This window comes from Nicotiana attenuata, unplaced genomic scaffold (assembly GCF_001879085.1).
Source record: "Nicotiana attenuata strain UT unplaced genomic scaffold, NIATTr2, whole genome shotgun sequence".
Classification (NCBI taxonomy): Eukaryota; Viridiplantae; Streptophyta; class Magnoliopsida; order Solanales; family Solanaceae; genus Nicotiana; species Nicotiana attenuata.
Window position 1 is genome coordinate 115,999 of NW_017672650.1, and position 23,236 is coordinate 139,234.

Consider the following 23,236-nt stretch of genomic DNA (forward strand, 5'->3'; position numbering starts at 1 on the left):
TAAGTTTTGGTCTTGACACATTTTTTTTTAATTTCTTACTATTGAAACAAATTTTAAGGAGAGAGAAACACTAAGTTTCTTCTCCATTTTTTCTCCAACTCTTTTGGCCGCCACTCTCCGTTGAAGCACCAAACTTCAACCTTTTTTGTGTGTGTTTATTTTTAGAGAAGGGAGAAGCCATAGCCTCTTTAACCTCCTTCTTCTTAGTCAATACCTCCATTAATGGAGCACCAAGCTCCATCTATGCTTGATGTAAAAAGAAGGGACCTGCTAATGGAGAAGCCACTTCTCCGTTTTTGGCCATGGTTTCTTCACTGGTGGCGCTCCTTAGCGGAGCTATTTGGACCGTTGATGGTCAGCCGCATCTCAGACGATAACTAGGGCGAGGGATGATCGGAGATTTTTTATTTCCAGTTTTGAAAAGAAAAACAGAGTATCTTCTTGATAAAAAAATTAAACACTGATTTAAAACTTCAATTCAAACTAGCGCATGAACTTTATTTACCCAATTGCACACAAATTAAAAAAAAAATATATATATAGATTCAAATTCACATAGAAAAAGAACTGATATCTATGTTTTTTTTTATCAGATTCGAAACTTGATTTCATTGGACTGATAAAAAAATATCATACAACAGATTAATCAATCAATTGCACAGAAAATGTACAAAAAAGTACAAGCACGTAGTTTCTAGATTCATAATAAAATTTAGAACAGTTCTATAATTTTTCGGACCAGAAAATCAGCCTATGGCTCTGATATCAATGAGGGATAACGCGTTAAATCTAAACACATTAGATTGTGCGTAAATCATATACAGAGAACTTACTTGTTCTTCGTAACGGAAGCGAAAATGGATTAACCGCCACTGGGATTACTGGTCGATAGTAATTGTCACAGTGGAATGTATTGCGTAGATCATCATTGTACTAGAAGAGATCTTTCTTTTCCTAGCATCTTGAGTAAAATGTTTATTGGTTGAACTCTGATATCATAGGCAAAGATGATGATTTAAAGAACTACTAAGTAGAAATGTAGAATATGTACTCAATATCATATTTCTTGACGGTTTGAAACATGTGAGGTATCAGTTTGGACATGTCCTTCTTGTCTCAATAAAACATTCTGTAGGGGCTTCCTCAAAAACCTTATTTCATTAAGCACTTTTTCAAGCCTTTTTTGCCCTCAACCAAATCCAATTTAACACTATCCATGCTCCTATTGAGAGTATGATTAGTGCAAAAAAAAAAAAAAAAAGAATTTATTCGATGAAAAATATCCATTTTTCTCGGTTCTTATAAATGAATTAATTTTCATAAACATATTTATTGGAGACGCCCTTTTTCCTAGAGCTTTACGATTATTCTTGTCAACTTGACATTGTTGTTAATGGAGCTAGTTGCAGTTATTTTTGTCAACTTGATCAAGTACATCTAAAGATATTTAATTTTCTTAGTAATAAAAGATCTATGCATGTTGTATGACGAAAGTTGGGTATTTAGTAAACTAGTCTTTTGCTTTTCATGATATTTATAAAGAATTAAAATGTGACATCGCTGGTTTGTCCTCTTCAAGTTGAAAATTTGTCCTTTATCAACCGTGAATATTCTCTTGACACTTTGTTGATTCTTGCAGTTCTGGGCAATTGCAAAAGGCATTTTTAAACAAAAGGGAAGATATGTTCTCCCAATCTAGTTGTTTCAATAGTTCTTCTACTATGTGCTTATTCCATTATAATCCCACAAGTAGAGTATGAGGAGGGTAGTGTGTACGCAGACCTTACCCTACCTAGAGAGGTAGAGAAGCTGTTTCCGATACCCTCGGCTCAAGAAAAGGTAAAGAAGAAGAAGAAGGAAAATGGGGAGAAAAAGAGAAGCCGAAAAAGAAAATGCACGTCCCCTAAATTATACGTATGATAAGAAGTAGGACAAGTGCCTAAACTAGAGTAGAGTGGAATAATCAATATAGCATGTAACTAGCATATCGAAATACATAGGTGTATGCTGCAACACTGAAAGTTATATTGATGACTATATATAAAAACATCAGGTCAAATTAATATGCTGTCAAACTAGTAGAGGAACTTAATTCCTCGAATAGCATATTCTCACAGGACTTGATTTGTCATCAAACTACAGCCTGTGCATTATTAGGGGAGCACCATATTTGGGTTTCAAAGTGACCATAGTGTATGGAGAGTGTGTATAAGATGGAGAGAGCTCGAAGGAGAAGCGTTGTAGAATCATAGTTATAGCCATTTTTGCTTCCAAAATCGCAAAGTTCTGTCCAATGCATTTTCGTGGTCCTGCACCAAATGGAAAATATGTCATTTGTCCCTTTGTTGCCTTTGCTACCCCTTCGCTAAATCTCTCCGGATTGAACTCCTCTGCATCTTCACCCCAAATTTCCTTGTCATGATGCAATAAGATTGTTGGTATAAAGAGCAGTGCACCCTTTGGTAAATCTAGTTCCCCTAATTTTGTTTCTTCATTAGTCCTTCGAGTACGAGTTGCTATTGGTGGATATAACCTTAAAGACTCGTACAAAATCATCGTCACCTGAGAAATAAAATACATTGTAAATATTATTATCAGGGGTGTTCTTTTTCATTGAAGTTCTATCTACATTGTGAACAAACTAAAATGTATGAACATTAACCTGCAATCTTTCTACAAATGTTGTTGATGGAAGCTAACAGATGTCTTGAATTTAGTCATGAGATATACTGGTTAAAACATATAAAAATGTAGTACTACTGGTTTTTACTGTTGCCATTTTCAAATTTTAACTAACAACTCATGAGATGACCTTATGATTTACTCCCTCCGTCACTTTTACTTGACACGTTTTGACTTTTTATGCCCCTTAAGAAAGTGCATCATTTACCATGATACCCATATTAATTGATGTATATTTTATTAGATTTGAGAAAATAATTTAAAATGAGCAATAAATACTGTGATGTAACAGGAAACTTTTTTGTCTTCTCTTGATATGCGTAAAGTGACAAGTAAAAATGAAAATCTATTTTTAGTATACTGCCAAGTAAAAGTGAACGGAGAAAGTAGCTTCTAGCTGAGATAATGCATCTAAGAAATTAAAATATATGGTATAACTTTGTCTTCTATGTTTTCTTCTCTTAGCACAAGTTACATAGTTCCTCGATCTCATTTTATATGACATTCTTTCTTTTTCAGTTTGTTTATAGAGAAATAATACATTTTTATATTTAGAAACCTTTAAACTTCTTATTTTATACTTAACAATATGCTATTATAGAATTGTCATGGCATATCTCTAAGACCACAAGTTCTAATATAACGTCCTTATTTTTTTCTTAAATCCTATTCCAGAAGAACACCGGCATATAAAATGGAACTGCGAGAGTAACAGGCATGAAATCACTTACAATTTTCAAGCGATATAATTCGTCAAAAGTAGGTTTATCACTTCCAAAGGCTTGGAAAACTTCCTCCCTAGCACGTTCCTGCCATTCTGGATTTCTCCCTAACAAAATCATTGTCCAAACAAGCAACACTGATGTAGTCTCTTGCCCAGCAAAATAGAATAATTTGCACTCTTCAATTACTTCTGGTATACTCATTCCAAACTTTTTGTTACCATGTTCTTCAATTTCTATAGAATTTGACTCTAATAGTATACCCAATAGGTCATCATTGAGGGCCTTGCCATTGCCTTCTTCTTTTGCCTTTAATCTGTTGTCAATTAGACGCGTAATTGTTTCTCGTACTTCCTTTTCACATTCTTTCATTCTTTTCTTCATTTTACTGGGAAAAAATCTGCAAATTAAAGGAAAAGTAAGTAAATATTAAAGGTGAAATATCTTGGTGTGCTTCAATCGTTGGAGTTTGGCTTAGAGAAATAGATTTCGGAGTGAATATAGGCAACCTACAACTACCTAGGATTATGATGGGATGGATAGAATCTCTCTAGTGTTAACTAAAGGTCTCAGGTTCGAATTCTGGAAATGAAAAGAATCACGGTAGGGAGTACTTCGCCAAAATTTCACGGTATAGCCAGTTTTCGGACTGGTCAATAAAAAATAGCCAGCGTTTACCAAGTCAATGAAAAATAGCCACCGTTTTGCTGCAATAGAGACCGGTCCAGCATAATATACTGGAGTTCGGTGCACTTGTGTATGAACTCCAGCATATTATGCTGGACCGGTATACTTTGCTGGCTCCAGTATAATATACTAGAGACTGGAGCACTGGTGCTCCAAACTCCAGTATATTATACTGGACCATTATACTTGCTGGAACTCCAGTATATTATGCTGGAGTTCTAGTGTATTTATGCTGAAACTCCATCATATTATGCTGGAGTTCCAGCATACTATCCTGGAACTCCAGTATAGTATGCTGGAGTTCAAGTATACTTATGCTGGAACTCTAGCATAATATACTGGAGTATTTTCTGGGTTTTGAACAGTGTTTTTGCTCAGATTTATCTTTACATAAAAAGTGGCTAAATTTCGATTACTTTTAAAATTGGGCTATTTTTGAACGACCAGTTATAAATCTGGCTATTTTTAAAAATCACCCGAGTACTTCCCCTTAATGGACCTTAAGAAACCTGATTATTCAGGGCCCAATATGGGTTCCAAACACCAGGTGAAAAATCAAACGGAAAAAATAAATAATAGCAACCTACATAGAACGGTTGTGACAAAATACCTGCCTAAAATCAGTTATGACATTAAGATATATTGTAATTAAGTATATAAAAGTGTATTTTCTGTAATAGATTAGACTTAAAATGATCACACAATTTAATATGATATCGAAGCAAAGCAGGGTCTTGCATTCAAATCTCATTGTCATAAAAAATAATTATCACATTGTGGACAACGGTTGTGCACGTGACGGGCATGTTAAAACAATACTAATTAAGTAAATGAAAGTGTGTCCCTTTTAATATTTTGAACTTTTAAATGAGGTGATCGAATAATAGTTTCTTTTTAAATTTACCTCGAACCTGGGATATAAACTGAATTGAATGTCTTCATTAGATACTCAGCTTGTTCTTCTTGAAGTTCAAATATTCTTCTTCCTTCTTCATAGCTACTACCAAAGGCAGTTCGAGAAATCACATCACTGGTCATTCTTTGAAGATGAGGCCAAATATCCAACTCATTTGATTCTTTTGCTGGGATAATCTCCTCCCATTTGTTCAGCATCTCACTACAGCTCAAGTAAAATGCTGGTAGCATATGCTACTTATGACAAAAAATAATGTATATTTCATTAATAATAATGTATACTGCATTAATAATAACTTCTTCTGAAATGCATAAAGGTCTCCGCTATAGCGTATGTCACATTTGTGCTTTGATTGACATTTGCCTACCTACTAAAACATATCTCACATTTGCATCAGTGATGGGTCAAAATTTTCACTAAGAGAATTTAAAATATAACGAAGTAAACATACAAAGAATTCCATTAGGATTCAAGATATTGTGTTACACACATATATATATATATATACCTATAATTTTCTAGCAGAGGGGTGTGATTGACAAGGGTGACTCTGACCACTACTTACGTATTGTTTGGATGGTTGTTACCCATCGTATTGTATTGTATTGTTATCTCAAATACAATATTTGTTTTGATTGTTCATATAAAACTGATTGTATCGTATTGTTAAAATTCATTGTTCCGGTACAATGAAAAGCCCCATTTTATGAAACAACCAAATCGGTGTGGTGAGATTGTTCCGTATTTCTCTTTCCAATTATGCCCACACTAATTATTCTATATTTCAATTTTACCCTTTACCCTATTATTTATATTATACTTCACCCAACTACGTACTTTGTCTCCATCCTTCTGCCGTTTAATTTTTTGGTTAGTTTTCCCTCTTTTTTTTCTGTATTTTTATCTTATCTATGATCTTTGCAAACTTTTTGCTAATTTTAGTTACATATATAATTTACTTAGGCTTCTGCCATTCCAAATTACAGGAACAGAGGTCCGTTGTTCTCTGTTTTGATGGGGCTATAATTTTTTTTTTTTGTATGAAATCAGTTTGGTGCTTTCATTACTATGGTAGAATGATGATTACCTGTGAGGAAGATGGGGAGGTCAAATAAATAAATTATTTTTATGAGTAGTTCTTAATAAGCATCGTATTTAAAATAATTGAGGGTATTTTAGTAAATATAGCAGTACAGTACAATACAATACAGTCAAACCAAACAATAAAAATGTTATTTAACAACAGCAAACGATACAATCTATCCAAATATTGTATCCATCAAAACGATACAATACGGTACAGTACAATACAATACAATACATTATAAAACGATGGGTAACAGTGATCCAAACAGAGTGTCAGTGTCATGTGGGTATTAGCTTGTGTCTTCAACATGTGTGCTTTAGTTACATCTTGAGTGATATTAGTTAGAGTTACGTTAAAATGTGTGTTTCACACTGATGATTTGATTTAAAGATATGTAATATAACATTTGGGATAAATTTAAAATATATGGATAACTTGCTTTTTTAGTACATTTGCCATTTGAGGTTATTATAAGGTACCCTTTCTTATGATATCAAGGATTTCGTTTATACTGCCTCCTGTCCATAACAAGTGAGGCTGGCACACCCTTTACCAAAATTTTTATTCCTAGAAAAAGAAAGAAGGTATTTTGACTAAAATATCCATAATCAAAATTTGCATATTGTTAACTTGGCACATTGGGATATGTAAATAAGCACAAATTTTGGAAAAGCAAAGTTAATTCCTTCTTGATTATATAAAAGGTCACTTATTTTGGATCAAAATAAAAAGACAAAAAAATTACCTATTATGGACCGTAGGGAACAACTCTCTAAGAAAATGGTTTAACATTTGCAATAAAAAAGTTAGAATACTTAATAGAATAAGCAAGAAAAGAAGCTAAAATTGGCTGACCTTCAACTTCTCCATATGAAAGGCAGGATTTAAGATCTTTCTGTGTTTTGCCCATTTTTCTTCCTCGTAGCTTACAACACCTCGAGCCAATAGCTTTGTCAATGGGTTGGGATTATTAGGCTTCTGATAAACATAATTCTTAGCAAATATTTCCTTTATTAATTCTGCGTCTGTTATTAATATTGCCGCCGTTGGTCCTTGCCAAACAAAACATCTTTTACCTGCAATCATTCGAGTCAACAAATGTTTTGATAAACTGAATTTGTTTTCAAAATATTTAACGTTTTAAATTTAATATTTTTATGTTCCAATAAGTAAAATATTTAACGAGTGAGATATTTAATGGGTGATAAATGATAATATATTAAAGACATAATTAAGTAACTGAAAAGTATTTTTTAGGGAAAAATACCAGCTATGTCCATTTTTAAGTAGCTTATTACAAAAATTGGTTAATTCATAAAATATTACGTACTCATATTAGCCAATTAGTTATTTATAGCAAAAAAAAAAAGTCAAATTTTTGCTTTCTTTTGAGTGAGTGTTATTAGAATAGATTGGGTATATCTTAAGGAGCTTGAATCTCTGTTTTGGGATGGATTTAGTGGAGTTTTGAGGTGGTTTGAATTAAAAATTCGAAGTTGAAGATGAACATGAAAAAATGACATGTGTATCAGATATATATCAAATGTGTATCACATGTATATCCATGTATAACTGTGTGTGAGATACATGCGTGATACATTTGTCCCATAAGAACTTTTTGAACTCGATTTTAACTACGAATTTTGATACCAATTCAGTTCAAATCGCATCCAATCTTCCTCAAATTTTGTATGTTGACTCATCTATATATTTTCAATGAATCTCAATCATACCAATTAAAAAAATTTCTTTTTTGCTTAGATTTTTGGAATCTTGTATATTTTTTTTTTGAATTTCATCACCTTATTTGCTACCTCATCCATGAAATTTTCTTTCCGTCTTGCATTTAATGTTGCTAATCACGCTTAAAAATATGAAAGGAGATCTTTGTATGAGATTCTTGGAGAGAAAGAATCTTATTTCTTTGGATATCTAGTTTTGATAAATTTATGAATAATAACTAGAGTTTGGTAAGTTGAGACTTTTTTTGGACATTTCTATAAGATTCCCTATTTTTTATAACTTACGTCTTAAAAGTTTGCTCACATAACTCAACATGGTATCAATAGCAAGTAGGAGATCCTAGATTGGAATCTCACTACCACTCATTACCACAAAAAAGTTCAAGTGCATCGCACCTATTAAAAAACATTAGGCCCACACATGAAAAGGTATGTCGAAGGTATATTAATTAAATAAAAGTGAATTTCCACTAACAGTTTAATGTGCTAAATCAAATGATCATCTCATAATTCAATATAATTTAGAAAAATAATTTATAATTACGATGAATTATTAAAATTCAGCTATGATGCCAGAAAAATCTAAGCAGCTCGCCAACAATGAAATATGAAAACATTTAATTAAGAAAATAAGAATCTCGCTAAGTTGTACGACACAAACTTCATCTGATGTAATTTTTTTTTTTCTAAAATAAAGAAAAGTTGTCACATATAATATTGGAATCTTTTTTTAGTTCAAAGGCTAGCACCATTAGAGGAAGTTCCTTATCTCATCCCCAGTAGATAAAATTATGACACCATGTGCATTAGTATAAAAGATTTAAGGCTCTATAGTTTAGACTAAATCAAATTAACTTGCCATAGTAAATGATAAAATAAAGTGAAGAATGTACTATTTAACTATTCCCTCCGATTCATTTAAAGTGATTTTTTTGGTTTTTTTGTGGTCCACAATATTTGATTTTTTCAAATATCAAGAAGGGATTAACTTCTTTTTTCTGTTGCCCTTGGGGTAAAGAGCCTATGAGTAGTTTGTTATATTTCCAATGAACAAACTAAGGTTAATATAGTCAATTTCATTGTTAATTAATGCTAAAAAATGAATTTTTTAGTATGTGTGAAAAGAGCAAAAAAAAAAATCACTTAAAATGGGCCGGATGGAGTAATAAAATTATAAGTAAAGACACGAAAAATTTGGCATGGTCAAAAGTCTCCAATCAAAGCAAAGTTATAGTTGACTTATCTTTAATTTACCTCAAAACTCTCACTCTAAGAATCAAAGTATGACTGAAATAACTCAAAGCAAAAATCTTTAGACATACCATATTTTTGGATGATTTCAAGATAATAAGGAATAATTCTTGGGGCTACTTCATTTGATATATTACTGATGGGCTTTGAATTGATTTCCTTGAGACTTTTGGACAATTCTTTCATATCTCCATAGAATAGCCTGTAGGAATTTCCCTTGAGTCCCTGTTGTCTCAGGCAATTCTCCAGTTTCTTTGGCTTTATCCATATCCATTTCATCACTTCCCATGCTTTATATACCAAGAAAATTATCAAACAGATTGCTGCAATTTTGCTGTTGTGAGCATTTCCCATTTCATGCCATATGATGAAAGTAGAATTCATCTTGGCTTTCTTACTTCTCATCCTAAATATATAATTTATGAAGAAGAAAAAAACGAAATAGCCATCTTATTGGACTAAGATCCAGATTTGACCAGATCAAATAAGACAAAGAAAAGGAACAACAATTTCTTTATCCATTTTTATATTATATAACCCATCCGTTTGAATTATGTGACGTAGTTTACTCGGCACGGGTTAAAAAAAAAAGGAGAGTCTTGAAACTTATGGTCTAAAAAGTTTAAAGGATAAAAGCTTTGTGGGGCTATAAATATTTCTATGGTTATAAAATTTTCTCATTAAGGATAAAATGAGTAAAATAAAAAATTTCAAGTTAAATTATTTTCAAAGGTTTTCTCGTTAATCGGCCAAGTTAGAAAAATCAGCTTATTTTGAATAGTGCTTTTTTCAAAAGTGTTTATCGAAAAATTACTTTTGAAGAAAAACAGTTTGTATTTGGCTACTCAATTTGGAAAGACACTTTTGACCAACAATTTGTATTTGGCCAAACTTTTCAAAAAGTGCTTTTAAGTATCAATTACGAATAAGGACATGAAGAGATTTGCTTAATAGTTAATGTTATATAAGTAGATAAATAATCACAAATATTTGTTAGTATTAAAGATATTAAGTTTTTTTTATTTTATTTAAGTAAATGTAAAAATAAAATTGAAAAATGCTTATTCTTTCAAGATAATTTAAATATATTAAGAAATCATTCAATAAATATGAAAGCTTATCCCAAAAGTCATTATGTACTACTGTTTTATTGATTTATCAGCTAATACTCCACAATTGAGTCGACGAGCTGTTGACGTGGTTACCGGTAATCAAACCATGGATTTGCAGGAGCAGTACGAAAATCTAGCAGCTCAACAGTTAGATCTGCGAGCAGAATTGGCACAAAAATAGCAGGAACTAAGAGATGATTTGGACAAACGTCATGGTGAACTTCTGCAGATGGTGACTGCTCTCAAGCATTCCTTTGATGACCTGCAATTGAATCAACGAAAAAGGGCCAAAACTATCCCTATCGTATGCTAAATGGTTTATAAATACCCGCCGTCCATCTATCCGTCCAAAAAAATACATGACGTTAATTCTATTAACAAAAATACCCCCGCGACTAACGGCAGAATTGGTGGGTCTTTCATTTAATGACGTGATAATTTTTAACTGGGCCACGTGGCAATCTTTGACTGGATCAAAAAATAGATATTATTTCAACCCATTTACTTTATCTGACCCATTTACAAAAATGGGTGGTATCTATCACACTCATTCCCACTCATCTGACCTCCCCCTTTCTTCTCTCCAACCATAAACCCCATCTTTGGGAAATGAACATGCCAAGAACTCCTGTAGTAGTGAAGGACACGGAACTTTGGTCTTTAGGTAGGACGCACATACGGTGATGGAGTTAATCTTGTTGTAAATGGAAATTGAAACGTATTACATACATCTCTAGTATAGCTGAAGGGCGAAAATACATACACACACGGAGAACATACTATTCTTTGCAATTATGCCTGTAAACAATCTCCCGAAAAATTGCGTTGTTCTTCTTTACTTTTTCAATTCACAAACACATAGAGAACATACTTTTCTTTGCAAAATTTGCCTGTAACAATCTCTCAGAAATTGTGAAACTTTATCCTTTTGTCTCTTGGATGAACAAAGAAATATATGTCTAAAAATAAAAAAATCAAAGAAGATATCGGAAATGTTAGACCCTCCATCTTCAGCCATTATCCATGTTTTCTCTCACTTTTGCAACAAAATCACATAGACAGAGATAGCATAAGCATAAAATGGCAGTATTGACAAAAATGGCTTCTTTATTCTTGGTCAGACCAGAAGCTCAAACCCAGCTTCAATCCAAACTCAAAATGTAACCACAAGCTCGTCTCCGAACAAACCCCAGAAACCAATTTCAATAATCATCCACAGAATCGAAGGAACCCAATTCGTCTTCTTCGTCGAGAACTCGTTCGAAAAATTTCAACTCAAAACCCTAGAAAATCACTCAAATCGATCCTAATCCTTCAGATTCGGCTTCAAAATGATGTTTCCAACTAGAATCATGAACATCCAATAGAATTCGAAGCTCTAATTTTCAGATTTCAAACAAAACTTAGCTTCTTCGTTGAACTCGGCACAGACGGGTTTCAATTGTGGCCTCGAATTCAATCTTACATCTTCGAATTGAAGCTCCAAATCAGTAGTTCAAACTTAGATAATGAATATATCACAAAATTTAGAACCAAAATCGAATGGAGAACAAGGAATTGAACTTTTAGGAACAAATAGTCAAAAGCAATAGATACGATTACCTCTTTAAGACACTGATGAACAGTAATTTTGCTAAGCCCGGCACCCAAAAAATGGGTAAATGGGTTGGACCAGGTAAATGGGTAAAAATAAGACCCATATTTGATTCTTGGTTAAGGATTGCCACGTGGCCCAGTAAAAATCGCCATGTAATTAAATGAAAGACCCACCAATTCTGCCGTTAGTCGCGGGGGTATTTTTGTTAATAGAGTTAACGTCGTGTATTTTTTTGGACGGATAGATGGATGGAGGGTATTTATAAACCATTTAGCAAACGATAGGAGTAGTTTAGACCCTTTTCCGTTGAATCAACAATCAAAGGATAGTGCATCTATTTCAGCTGCTAAGGACAAAATGCTCCAATCAGGTCAGGGTATTCTAGGTCCAAATCCTTACTGTGTTAATGCTACTCGGAATCATAATCTGGTCTTTCCTCATTTCAATGGAGAGAATTTGAAGACGTGGTTGTATAGAATTGACCAGTACTTTGCTGAGGATGAAACTCCTCTCAATCAGAGAGTGAGACTAGTTGCTATGAATCTGGATAATGATGCCTTAGTTTGGCATCAATCCTATTTGGAATGTAGAAATTTACCTACACTGCCTACTTGGGATGAATATATCTCAGAATTAATTGAAACATCTAGTGAAAATTTTGCTGATCATATGCTAGAACTCAAACAATTAAGGCAAACTGGTACCGTGAGGGAATTTCAGTTTGCATTTGATAGGTTGCTAGCACAGTATAGTCTAACTGTTGAACAAGCTATTTCCTGTTTCCTGGGAGGTTCGAAGGAAGAATTGGTTCATCCTATTAAAATGCATGAACCTAAATCACTGTCCAAAACTTACAGGTTAGCTAGATTAGCAGAAACAACATTAGCTGCTAATGCTAGAGCCTTAAAGCAGACCTCAGCTGGGGGATACTCTTCAACTAGGAAGCCTGTGTATGACAGTCCAGGTCTCAAGAGTCACCAACCTACACACTCACCTAGATTGACTTCCCCTGCTAATTCTACCTCAATTGTTCCTAAAATAACGAGAACTATCTCTCCTACTGAGATGCAAAATAGAAGAGCTCAAGGTCTTTGTTACTTCTGTGATGATAAGTTTTCTCCTGGACATAAGTTCACTCTTCCAAAGCAAATGTTTGTATTAGAATTGGAAGTATCTAAGAGTGAATTCACTGATAATGGTAATAGCAACAGTGAGATTGATTCACCAAGTGAAGAGTGGTCATCTCTTGGAACTGAGTAGCCTTTCATCTCCTTGTATGCTTTAATAGGAATTCAAGGTGCTCAAACCATCCATGTTACTAGTTACAGTGACAAGAGGCCTATCCAAATTTTATTGGATGGAGGTAGAGCACATAACTTCATTGACTCTGAATCATCCAAAAGGTTGGGGTGCACTGTGATTCCAACTAAGGTGGGATATGTCAGCTTAGGTAACAACACAATGGAAGCCACTTCTGGTGTAGTTAGAAACTTCCAATGGATTCTACAAGGCACAACCTATGAATCTGACTTGATTGTGTTTCCAGTTGGGAAGTATGATTTGGTCTTGGGTGCCTTATGGATGAAGACTCTAGGCCCAGTAACTATGGATTATTCTGCTCTTACCATGACTTATAACTATTTGGGCAAATAACATATCTGATTCTTGCGGACTATCAAGCCCAAAGGCTGTCAATAAGTCTAATGGGGAAGATGTGGAACTCTTCATGATGCATGTCTTGGTTGACCAACCACAACCTCTTCAGTTGAATGCACTCCACCTCTCCAAAAATGAGGCAGTATCACAACCTCTTTATGATCTTCTCAACACTTATATGTCAGTATTTTTTGAACAAACTGCCCTGCCTCCTCAAAGAGGTGCCCTCAATCACAGGATTCCATTGCAACCTGGATCTAAACCAATCAATATTCGACCTTATAGGTATTCTTCTATGAAGAAGGACATTATTGAGAAGTTAGTGAAAGAAATGTTACAGCAAGGGGTGATCCAATACAGCAACAGTCCATTCTCATCACCTGTGATAGTGTGGGGGAAAATGATGGTTCATGGCGATTGTGTGTGGACTATAGAGAATTAAACCATTGCACAATCAAGGACAAACTTCCTATTCCCATTATAGATGACTTACTTGATGAACTATCTGGTGCCACCATTTTTTCTAAAATTGACCTTAGATCTGGGTATCACCAGATTAGAATGGTGCTTGAGGATGTCCCTAAGACTACCTTCAAGACTCACATGGGCCACTATGAATATTTGGTCATGCCAGATTGGGCTGACAAATGCACCTTCTACATTTCACTATTTGATGAATCACTTGTTCCAACCATTCTTGAGAAGATTTGTGTTGGTCTTTTTTGATGATAGAAGTTTAAAATAGTGTATAAGGGGGCAGGGGATAGTTTTAGAAAAGCAGTTTGATTTTTCGGGGGGAAACAGGTTCAAAAGACTGCAAATAGAACAGAAACCTCATTTAGTAGATTGGTTCAGGCATAGATACCAGTAATTAAACAATCACAACAAGAGCAGGGACACTTGAATTATAGATAGAACTGCCTACACATATTGTAGTACCTAAACTGAATCAAACAAAGTCTCACATTATTGAAGGTTACTTAGCTTACTAATTATTACTAGGTGGAATCAAATAGACATGTATTAAGCAGAGAAACATGCTGAAATTACCATGAACAGAGCAAGATAACAAGAACAGAACATGAACTATATGTCCAGCAAAAGCATATTGGAATTTAACCACACATATATATAGAACAAAGAGATAACAAGGACTAAAGCATACTAGTGGAAAGTAAACTGGAAACATATAGTAAACAGAACATATCGAGGTTCGAAATAAACTAATCATATAAGTCACATGGAATAAGAACTACATCATAGTAGTTGAGAAAGAGATGGTAACGAAACAGATATCAAAACAGAAGCATGTTGATGTCTATAGTAAACTGACTACATAGCATATAGAATAGAATATGATAACAGAAATTGAGGCATACCAGTTAAGGAGATAGCAAACAGGAAGGTGAAGGCAAATGGAATCCAAGAGTCTAGCCTTGTCTTTCAGTTGGCTAGACAGTGCAGCAAATCAAAGAATGTAAGTGTGTAAGTAAGAGTTCGTGTGTATCAGTGTGTGCTTGTAAGCATAGGTGTGTGTGTGTAGGTGTTTTCTGTCCTATTTTTTTTAAAGTCAGAATGGTGCAGGATTATATAGCATTCAGCAGCATAAACAAATAATGCAGGGAAATCAAGAGTTCACAAATAAGGCATGCAACATCAATTAATCAATCAATTAGGGTTAGACCCAATCAATTAATAAGACAGAATCCGAAAATATCACTTAAATTAGGGATAACCAACAAGAAATCGGTCAGCAGACAGGATTGACGTTAAATAAGGTAAGCAATAAGTCTAAAGACCCTTTATAGGTCGGTCAAAACAATCAATATCCAGAAATTAGGCCAGTAACATAACTAAGGAAGGCAGTTCCAATTACGAGTCACATATAAGAAAAGAATAAATAAAAATCTCAGAGAGATACCAATTTTAAAAGAAAATATAATTTCAAACCCTATTTAGGCAAATAAATCAATTAATCAGTTTATTTGACAGAGCCGAAGTGAGTGGGCAAGAACAGTGAGATAAATAATCGAATAACGGAGAACTTTAAGCATATCGAAACATAGAGATGAAACATCAAGCAAAGAAATTAGTCGAACGGTAAAGAAGAAGGGCTGGAGTTGAGCCTTTAGGCATTTTAAAACATTTTGCAAAAACTTAAATGATGTTAGCTTAAAGTATATATATTTGTATGTATATCGCCTCATATTTTACTTTTATTTCATGGATTTAGGATGTGAAATATGTTGATTTATATTAATTTGAGATATTTTTATGTGTAGGAATGATCCGGGAGCAATCTGGGGCGATATGTGCAAAATTAGAGCCAAAACGGACGAAAATAGGAAAGTTGGGCAGTGCAGCGCCACAAGCAGCGCCCAGCCCTACCTGCGGTGCCAGGAACAGAATACTCAAGCAGGCAGCACCGTAGAGGGCGCCTGGCGCTATCTAGGGTGCCAGTGACGTGAAACTTGTTCAACTTTGCCCGGGACAAGGTTATTTCGTCACTAGACCTACCCAACACGTATAAAAGCAAGACTAAACATATTTTTTGAGGAAGAGGATGCTACTTGGGCGATATCTAACATACTTTGAAGGGGAATTCACGTGGAGGAACACACACCATGCTTGGAGGAGGCTTCTACCTAGTTTTTCTTCTCTTCTCTTCCTTTAATTCATAGTTTATTTGTTCTAGAGTTGTGGGGTGCTACATGAACGTTGAGGTTTGAAGCTTGAATTATTCTTATTATTTTATCATATCGGTTTATTTATCTTAATTATTTGATTGCTTGATCACCAATTGAATACTATCTACGAATCTAGTATTGAACTTGGGAGAGAGAATTCTAGATTGCATATAAGATTGAGTAGAGCAAGATCTTAACTCTGGGGGGGGGGGGATTTGCGGTTAGGATAGGAATATACCTAATCGCCTTGCTTGGTTATTATACAGGAATTATAAATGTGTTCTTGTTAATCGTAATTCCATAGGAATATAGGAGTTTGGTTAGCTTGAATAGGCGAGTTGTACTTCGGGAGAAGGCTACGAGCAATATCAACCCTGTCAACCAATAAACCAGATAAATTAATTAGACAATTTAAGTAGAAAACTCAATGGGATTGTTAGCCAACCCATATCTCTAGAATATTCACTCACATTGAATTCGTCTCTATAATTCGCCAACTTGTTTTCTTTAATCTCTTAGTTTACTACTCTAGATTATCTTTAGTTAAATATTCATACGTTAGGATTCGCTTGAATAGATTAATTGTTTGGTTTAATTTAGTTGATAGTTAATCATAAGTCCCTGAGGTACGATATCTATACTTACAATCCTATATTACTTGTCGACCACGTATACTTGCGTGTGCATTTGGGAGCAACAAGTTTTTGGCGCCATCGCCGGGGACTTAGAACTATTTTACTAGATTAGATTTTTGCTTTTTATCTATTCAAGTTTTTAATTTTCGTTTAGTGTAATAAGTATTTTTTTTACATGGCATCTTTGAACGAAAAGTGGTGGGATAGTAAGTATTCTTGTTTTTGTGATCCTTGTCCATATTGTAAAGGACCCCATTGTGGCAATATTGTAAAAATATTCCCAATACCGTGTTGTGTGCACCATCTCAATCATGTACCATTTGTGATGGAAATTGGTGTCCTAAGTGTTGTTATCCTACTCCAATCCCTTCTTATGTTGATTCTAATAATTCTTGTGAGTTTGACAGGAGTAATGAATTGGATGAAGTGGAACATGATGTTCACATTATTGATAAGCACATGAAGTTATTAGAGGAATATGGAGGTTTCCGTGAGAAATTACAAATGAGATACAACACTTTATTGAAAAAAGAGTTGAATTGGGACAAGAGATCGACCAATTTGGCAGCTCTATTCATGATTTGGAGGCTCAATTGAGTGCAAAGGTTGATACCTATAACGCCCAACAATTTAGTGATGAGTTATGTGAAGTTGAAAAAGATCTTCTAGGCCAAATTGAGGATCTAAAACGAGAATACCAGTCATTAGACCATATTTTTGTTGATGATGCCGAGGTTGAGGGAGTATGTATTACTGAGGATGTCAAAAATAGTGCAGTTTTAGAGTTGGGGCGTGTTGGTCCTCATTCTACACATTTGTCTGCATTATGTTTGGATGAAGACACGGAGATCGAGCTTTTGGAGAGATGTATAGATGAAGACCAAGAACCTTACATTCTAAAATTTGTCACACCAAGGAGACAAAACGACATCCCTCACTTAAAGGCCAAGAAGTGCAAGATGTGATATCTATTGCTTGGTTCCTTTATTTTTACACCACCGTCCCAGGAACGTGACAGACAAATTGATGCAAAATTAGGGGGGGGGGGAGGGCAATTCATATCTTCGAAGTGGAAGGAAAAGTGGTGAAAGTGATGGCGTCGTGCCGCGACGTTAAATCAAGCGCTTGTTGGGAGGCAACCCAATTCTATTTTTTTCTTTCTTTTTCTTCTATTTATTTATGTTTTTTTTATTGTGTTAGTTTTTTTTTGTAGTATTTTTTTGTATTTTGTAGGAGTAGGAGCATGGAGTCAAAGCCAATAGGCATGTGCAAAAGTAAGCAAGTGGTTGAAACTAAGTGTGAGGTACCCGCACAAGGGATCATACCTGGGAGAAGTCTGAGTATCCCGTGAGCTGCTAATGCTTCGGCCTTTGGTCTACCAGGGAGTCCCTTTTACCCTCTTGTTATTTTCAGTGTGCATTGAGGGCATTGCACAATTTTAAGTGTGGAGTGAGGAGATTGTCTGGGCGATTTTCTGTGCTATCTTAGCTTAGTTGTAGTACTCATTTTTAGTATAGTAGTTTCTGTTAAAAATTAAAAAAAAGAAGAAAAAAAATGGAAAATTTGGACTTTTTCCGATGATGGATTTTGTGGACAGCTTTCTTGAGGGATTAAGGTCCAATAAAAAAATGAAAAAAAGAGGTGAAAAATAGAAAAATCCAAAAATATGTCTTTTAATTTTTTTAGGTAGCAATAATCCCCCGTGGTTTTTTTTTGTGCATCGGTTCTTTTCCATGGGATGTAGTTTGAACCTGGTAATAGTTTATTTATTTATTTTTAGAGTAGATTAGGACTTTAGGAAATAAAAGGAGGAAGATTGATGAACTTAGGCTCTGACTTGTATGATAGTAGCATATTTAAGCTTTGGCATGTGGAGTATCTTCCCAATATTTTAAAATTGTTCATGATGCCTTGATGAAATTGGATAGCATGTTTTGTGACGCCTATGTCTCTTTTGCTTGACTTAAATTCACTTTGTGCTTAATGCTTAATATCTTGTGGCTCCGTGAATACTTGCATTATTTGAGAGTCGGAATGAGACCGTACTTAGTGAGTCAAGTGCCATGTGTGAAGTGAGGTTTGTATAGTCCATGTTATTGTGATTGAGTCTAGAACTTGCCTGGTATGTGAGTCGAAGTGAAATTTTAGGTGATGCTCGTGTTGAAAAATGATTTTAGGCTTTCTTTGATCTTTTTGAGCATAAAGCTTATCACAAAATAAAATTAATCCCTAGTGAACCCTATTTACCGTGAAAATGGTAACAACAATTAAATTTGTAAAATGGGATTCTAAAAATATGTGATCTATTCCCGAGCTAGTTTGAAAGGGTGATTAGTGCTGAATGTGGAGTAAAAACAGTAAAGATCGAGCTAGCCAAAAACAATAATCGAACCAGTAAGGGACGTTCCCGGGCTTAGGACAAGCCAATAGATACCTCGGGGCCAGGCCTCGAGCCTACCTCGGGCCTGTCGAAGATAACCTTATCGAGGGTAATCGGGAAGGGGATAACAGATAAGTATATGCGTATAAGGCTTTATACCGTCAATCTTGAGCTAAATGACGAAGAACAAATGAAGAACAATAAAATGTTAGGGCGACCTCGGGGTCGAAGAACACTGATGATTTAGAAGAAAGAAAGAGAGAGAGAGATATTATTGCTTATTAGAGAAGTGGAGCAACATTAGTCCTTTACAAGGTGGGGTGAGTCCCCCTTATATAGGCGAGGGGACTCAATAAAATACGCATATATTATTTACAAGAGTAGAAAGATGGGACGACCTATCGCTCGTCATCTCAGTAGGTCACAGATAGACCGGCCCTGTCAGTATTAGCCATGCGCTCCGGAGTCATCTTCTCTTACCCCTGACCTCGAACCCTGCTTCCTTTGATTCGGACCTCGACGATCCCGGAGGCCGAGAAATCGATCACAGCCTTCCATCCTCGGGGTCTCGAGGGAGGCTTCCCGAATTATCTTGATAGCGAAAATCAAGTCTTCTGATTTTTACCACGTACAGATAGTCTCCGCGTTTCTCATGATGAAGTGATGTGAAACGATACTGAATCGTATCCTCGCGGCCTCGAGGTCATATTTGCCATGATGTCATTCATGTAAGAGCATTAAATTCCATAGCCTCGGAAACCGCGCGGAGCCGCTGTTATACACGATGATCGAGGAGTTTTCGAACCATTGCAGGCTCGTCTCTTTCGCTTCCCCAATTGGATTCTATAAAATGATCCGATCATCAGATGCCGCTCATCCTTGCCCTTCCTCTAGGCTTGTGAACCGGAATCTTAATTTATTCGATATATTTTTATCCTTCTCTATTTTTCTTTTCGGAAGAGTTCCCTCATCATTTATGGCTAGGACTTCCAGCACGATACCCCGTCGGAACGATACTGCATCATCGTCCCAGTTGGCCAGGGGGGTTGATAGGCCGGCCCCTCCTCTAGAGCAGTGGATCCCTTCCGAGTTCGATACGGCGAAGGATTTCAGTGTCGAGGCTCCCGCATCCAAGCCGGGCCGATGCGAGCACGTGTCTCGACATATTAGTGTTGTAACTAATGTCGAAAGAGTGAAGAATGACTGCCGATGGAATGAGACAGCGACAGTGGAAATTCCTACCTCCGGCGAAGATATTACCAGCTTCAAGGAAGGCTTTCTTTGTATATACACATACCCGTATTCACATTGTATTTTGTATTCCCTTTGTGCTTCACTCATCGTATTGACGCAGGCCTTTGGAAAAGACGCTGATGAGGCCACCCCCCGGTGGCGAAAAGGAGGCCTTAGGAGTCGGCACGGGCAGGAAAGGGAAACAAGAGTGGCTGCTGCTCGACCCGATGAGGCCGCTGTCCCGAGCTCTGACCCGAATCCCGGTGCAAGCGTGGAAGAAGGTGATAATGGCAGTACGTTGAGAAGGAGGTCGAGGACGAGCGAGGGGGGTTCGCAAGTACCCCGGATGGAGGCTGCTGAGTTCGCGACGGCTATGGCCAGCAAGGCTAAGGAGCCGAAGGTTGCTGGCGAGGATGCTGATGTGGTTTCGAATCGCTCGGCCAGATTTGGAGTAGCTTCTGCCAACAGGGCTATGGGCTCAGATGGAACGGAGTTCGGGGTCTTCCTGGGGCGTGGGCCGCTATTCGACGGGGTTGATAACCCGAACGACTTCATCCAAAACTGTTCAGTTTCGTCGGGAGAATTGAGAGACACCGGGAGTATGGTTGGTGCCACAGCTGAAACTTCCTTCGGAGAGGAAGGCACTTTTGCCAACATCCTCGATGACGTACCTGACGGGGTTGATCTTGACGTCACTGACGCTGTTGATGCAGCGGAGAAGTCCCTGCGGCAGGTGAAAATTTTTCTTTGAGCGTTTCCCTTCACTCTTGGGCGTTATTCATCGCTTTTCTCAATTTCCTTATTGTGCTGTAGTGCAAAGAGATATACGATCGTGTCATATCACAACTCCGTGAGGAAGCCGCACATCACGAGAAAGAGCGTGATTCCATTGCTTCGAGACTGCAAGATTCTGAGTCTCGAGGTATCTGGGGAGGAGAGGACGTGAAAGAGCTTCGAGCCACTTTAGAGGCGGCACTCCGGGAGAATACCGCTCTTACTGCACAGGTATTCTTCTTCTTTCTTTCTTATCTGCTCCTCCGCTCGGCATCCATATGAGTGTTTTATGTTCACACTTTTGCCTCCTTGATTTGTAATGAAGGTTGACCAGGGAAAATCGAGGATCGCCGAGTTGGAAACGGAGGTTTCCGAGTTGATGGATCGGAATAAAAGTGCAGCTGGGGAGTTGTCGACGTCATTGAGCCTCATTTCGGACGCCCGTAAGGAGATCGATGCTTTGATCGAGGCCAAGCTTGGTTTGGAGCGAGATGCCGATGCTTACAAGGCAGACGCGGCCACGGAGCATGCGATGGCCCGTGACATTTCCCTGGAGGCCGAGCAGAAACTGGTCCATGCTGTTGATCATGCCAAGGCGAAAGGAAAAAGGGAGGTTCTGGAAAAACTCATGGCCTAGGGCTTCGAGCTATCTGCTGATTTGAACAAGGCCCGTGAGACGGAGGAGGAACTGGAGCGTCTAATTATTCCCGACGAGGGCGAAGATATAGCGGCGAGGAGTAGTCTCCGAGCCCCCCTTTTCTCTTCTTTTTTTGTTTCATATGTTCTCCCTTCCGAATATTGCAAAGATGTGCAACTGTTTTGTTAATAGAAAAGGGAGCCTTTATTTCGGTAGTTCTTTTTGCTTCGTAGCACTGGGCACCGGACCTTCGGAGCCCTTTTGTATTTTGTAGCCGAGGTTGAGTTGTGAGCTCGGGGGAACGTTGTCAGAGATTCCTCGAGGCCCCGCTCCTATTTCCATGAAACACGTGGGAGTCTGGAGAAGTTTTGTCACTGCATTCCCCAAGGGTAGTGTGACGTTAACACGACCAGAATTAATTGGCCTGTTTGGGCAATTTGGTTGGTTGTCGCCTGGCCCATATATATTCGTCTATTCCTTCCCCAAGTGACGATTACTGCATTTTCTTATTTGATAGGCTCATCTCCTCTGTAGAGCCAGGTACTTTCCGCGAGCTTCCCCATTTCTCTGCTTTCTGCTTGGATACTCTTCCTCTCCCTGTTATTCTGTCGTGGTCATGGCCGTTGCTTCGACGTCCGATGTTCGAGCGAAGGGTACTTCTTCCTGTATTCCGCTTTCGGCTGGCGATGGGGGTCCTTCTCCGGCATCAGGGGAGAGATGCCCGGAGCATAGATCCCCGAGGGGCGTCACTACGCCGGGAAAACCTCCTAATATTCCGGGTCGCCGGGGGCATATGTCGAGGATTGCCTCTTTGGTGGCAGGAGAGGACCTCGAGGGGATCAGGAGAAAATGTAGATTGGGGGAAGGCATGGTTCTGCAAGCCCCTTCCCCCGACGAGAACGTCACGACGTACGTCGAAAGCTTCTTGAGCGTGTGTAACACCCCGTAAATTTGGCTTAGGTGTGAATGTGGTAAATGAGTGGTAAGGTTATATTTTGAACATGTGAAGTCCCAACGGGATGATTGTGGGTAAAATAGTTGTTTCAAAAATCAAAATGGAAAGAGAGGTGCATAAGATTTGACAAAACTCGACATCAAGTTTTAGTGACAATGTGTAAGGAATTGGAAAAAACTCAAAGAATGAAAGTTGTAGGCCTTTGAAATAGCTTTCCAACGATATATCATGGAGCCCGAATGGATCTCTTTGCAAAAAGTTATGTGCGTTTTTTGGAACAGTACGCGTATGCGCGAACACTCGCGTGAACAAGCCTCCAGGTGCGCGAACTCGCGCGTGGGAGGCAGTGTTACTGCCGTTGAGCGCGAAATCTCGCATGAACAAGCCTCCAGGTGCGCGAAGTCGCGCGTGGGGGGTCGTTTTAAAGCTATATTTCGTCCCCCACAGCCCCAAAACATAAAAACTTGCTCTAGAAAGGGGAAC

At 37.2% G+C, this 23,236-nt stretch overlaps 1 protein-coding gene across 1 annotated transcript; it reads right to left on the minus strand.

Moving 5' to 3' along the window:
* Nucleotides 1–1,884: 1,884 nt before the first annotated feature.
* On the minus strand, nt 1,885–9,563 carry LOC109213971 (cytochrome P450 CYP72A219-like). The gene is made up of 5 exons (XM_019377820.1): nt 9,159–9,563; nt 6,950–7,170; nt 4,996–5,240; nt 3,414–3,804; nt 1,885–2,562 (listed from the first exon to the last, which is right to left on the minus strand). The coding sequence occupies exons 1-5, from the start codon at nt 9,490–9,492 to the stop codon at nt 2,137–2,139; spliced, it is 1,617 nt and encodes a 538-aa protein (XP_019233365.1). The 5' UTR covers nt 9,493–9,563; the 3' UTR covers nt 1,885–2,136.
* Nucleotides 9,564–23,236: the final 13,673 nt, after the last annotated feature.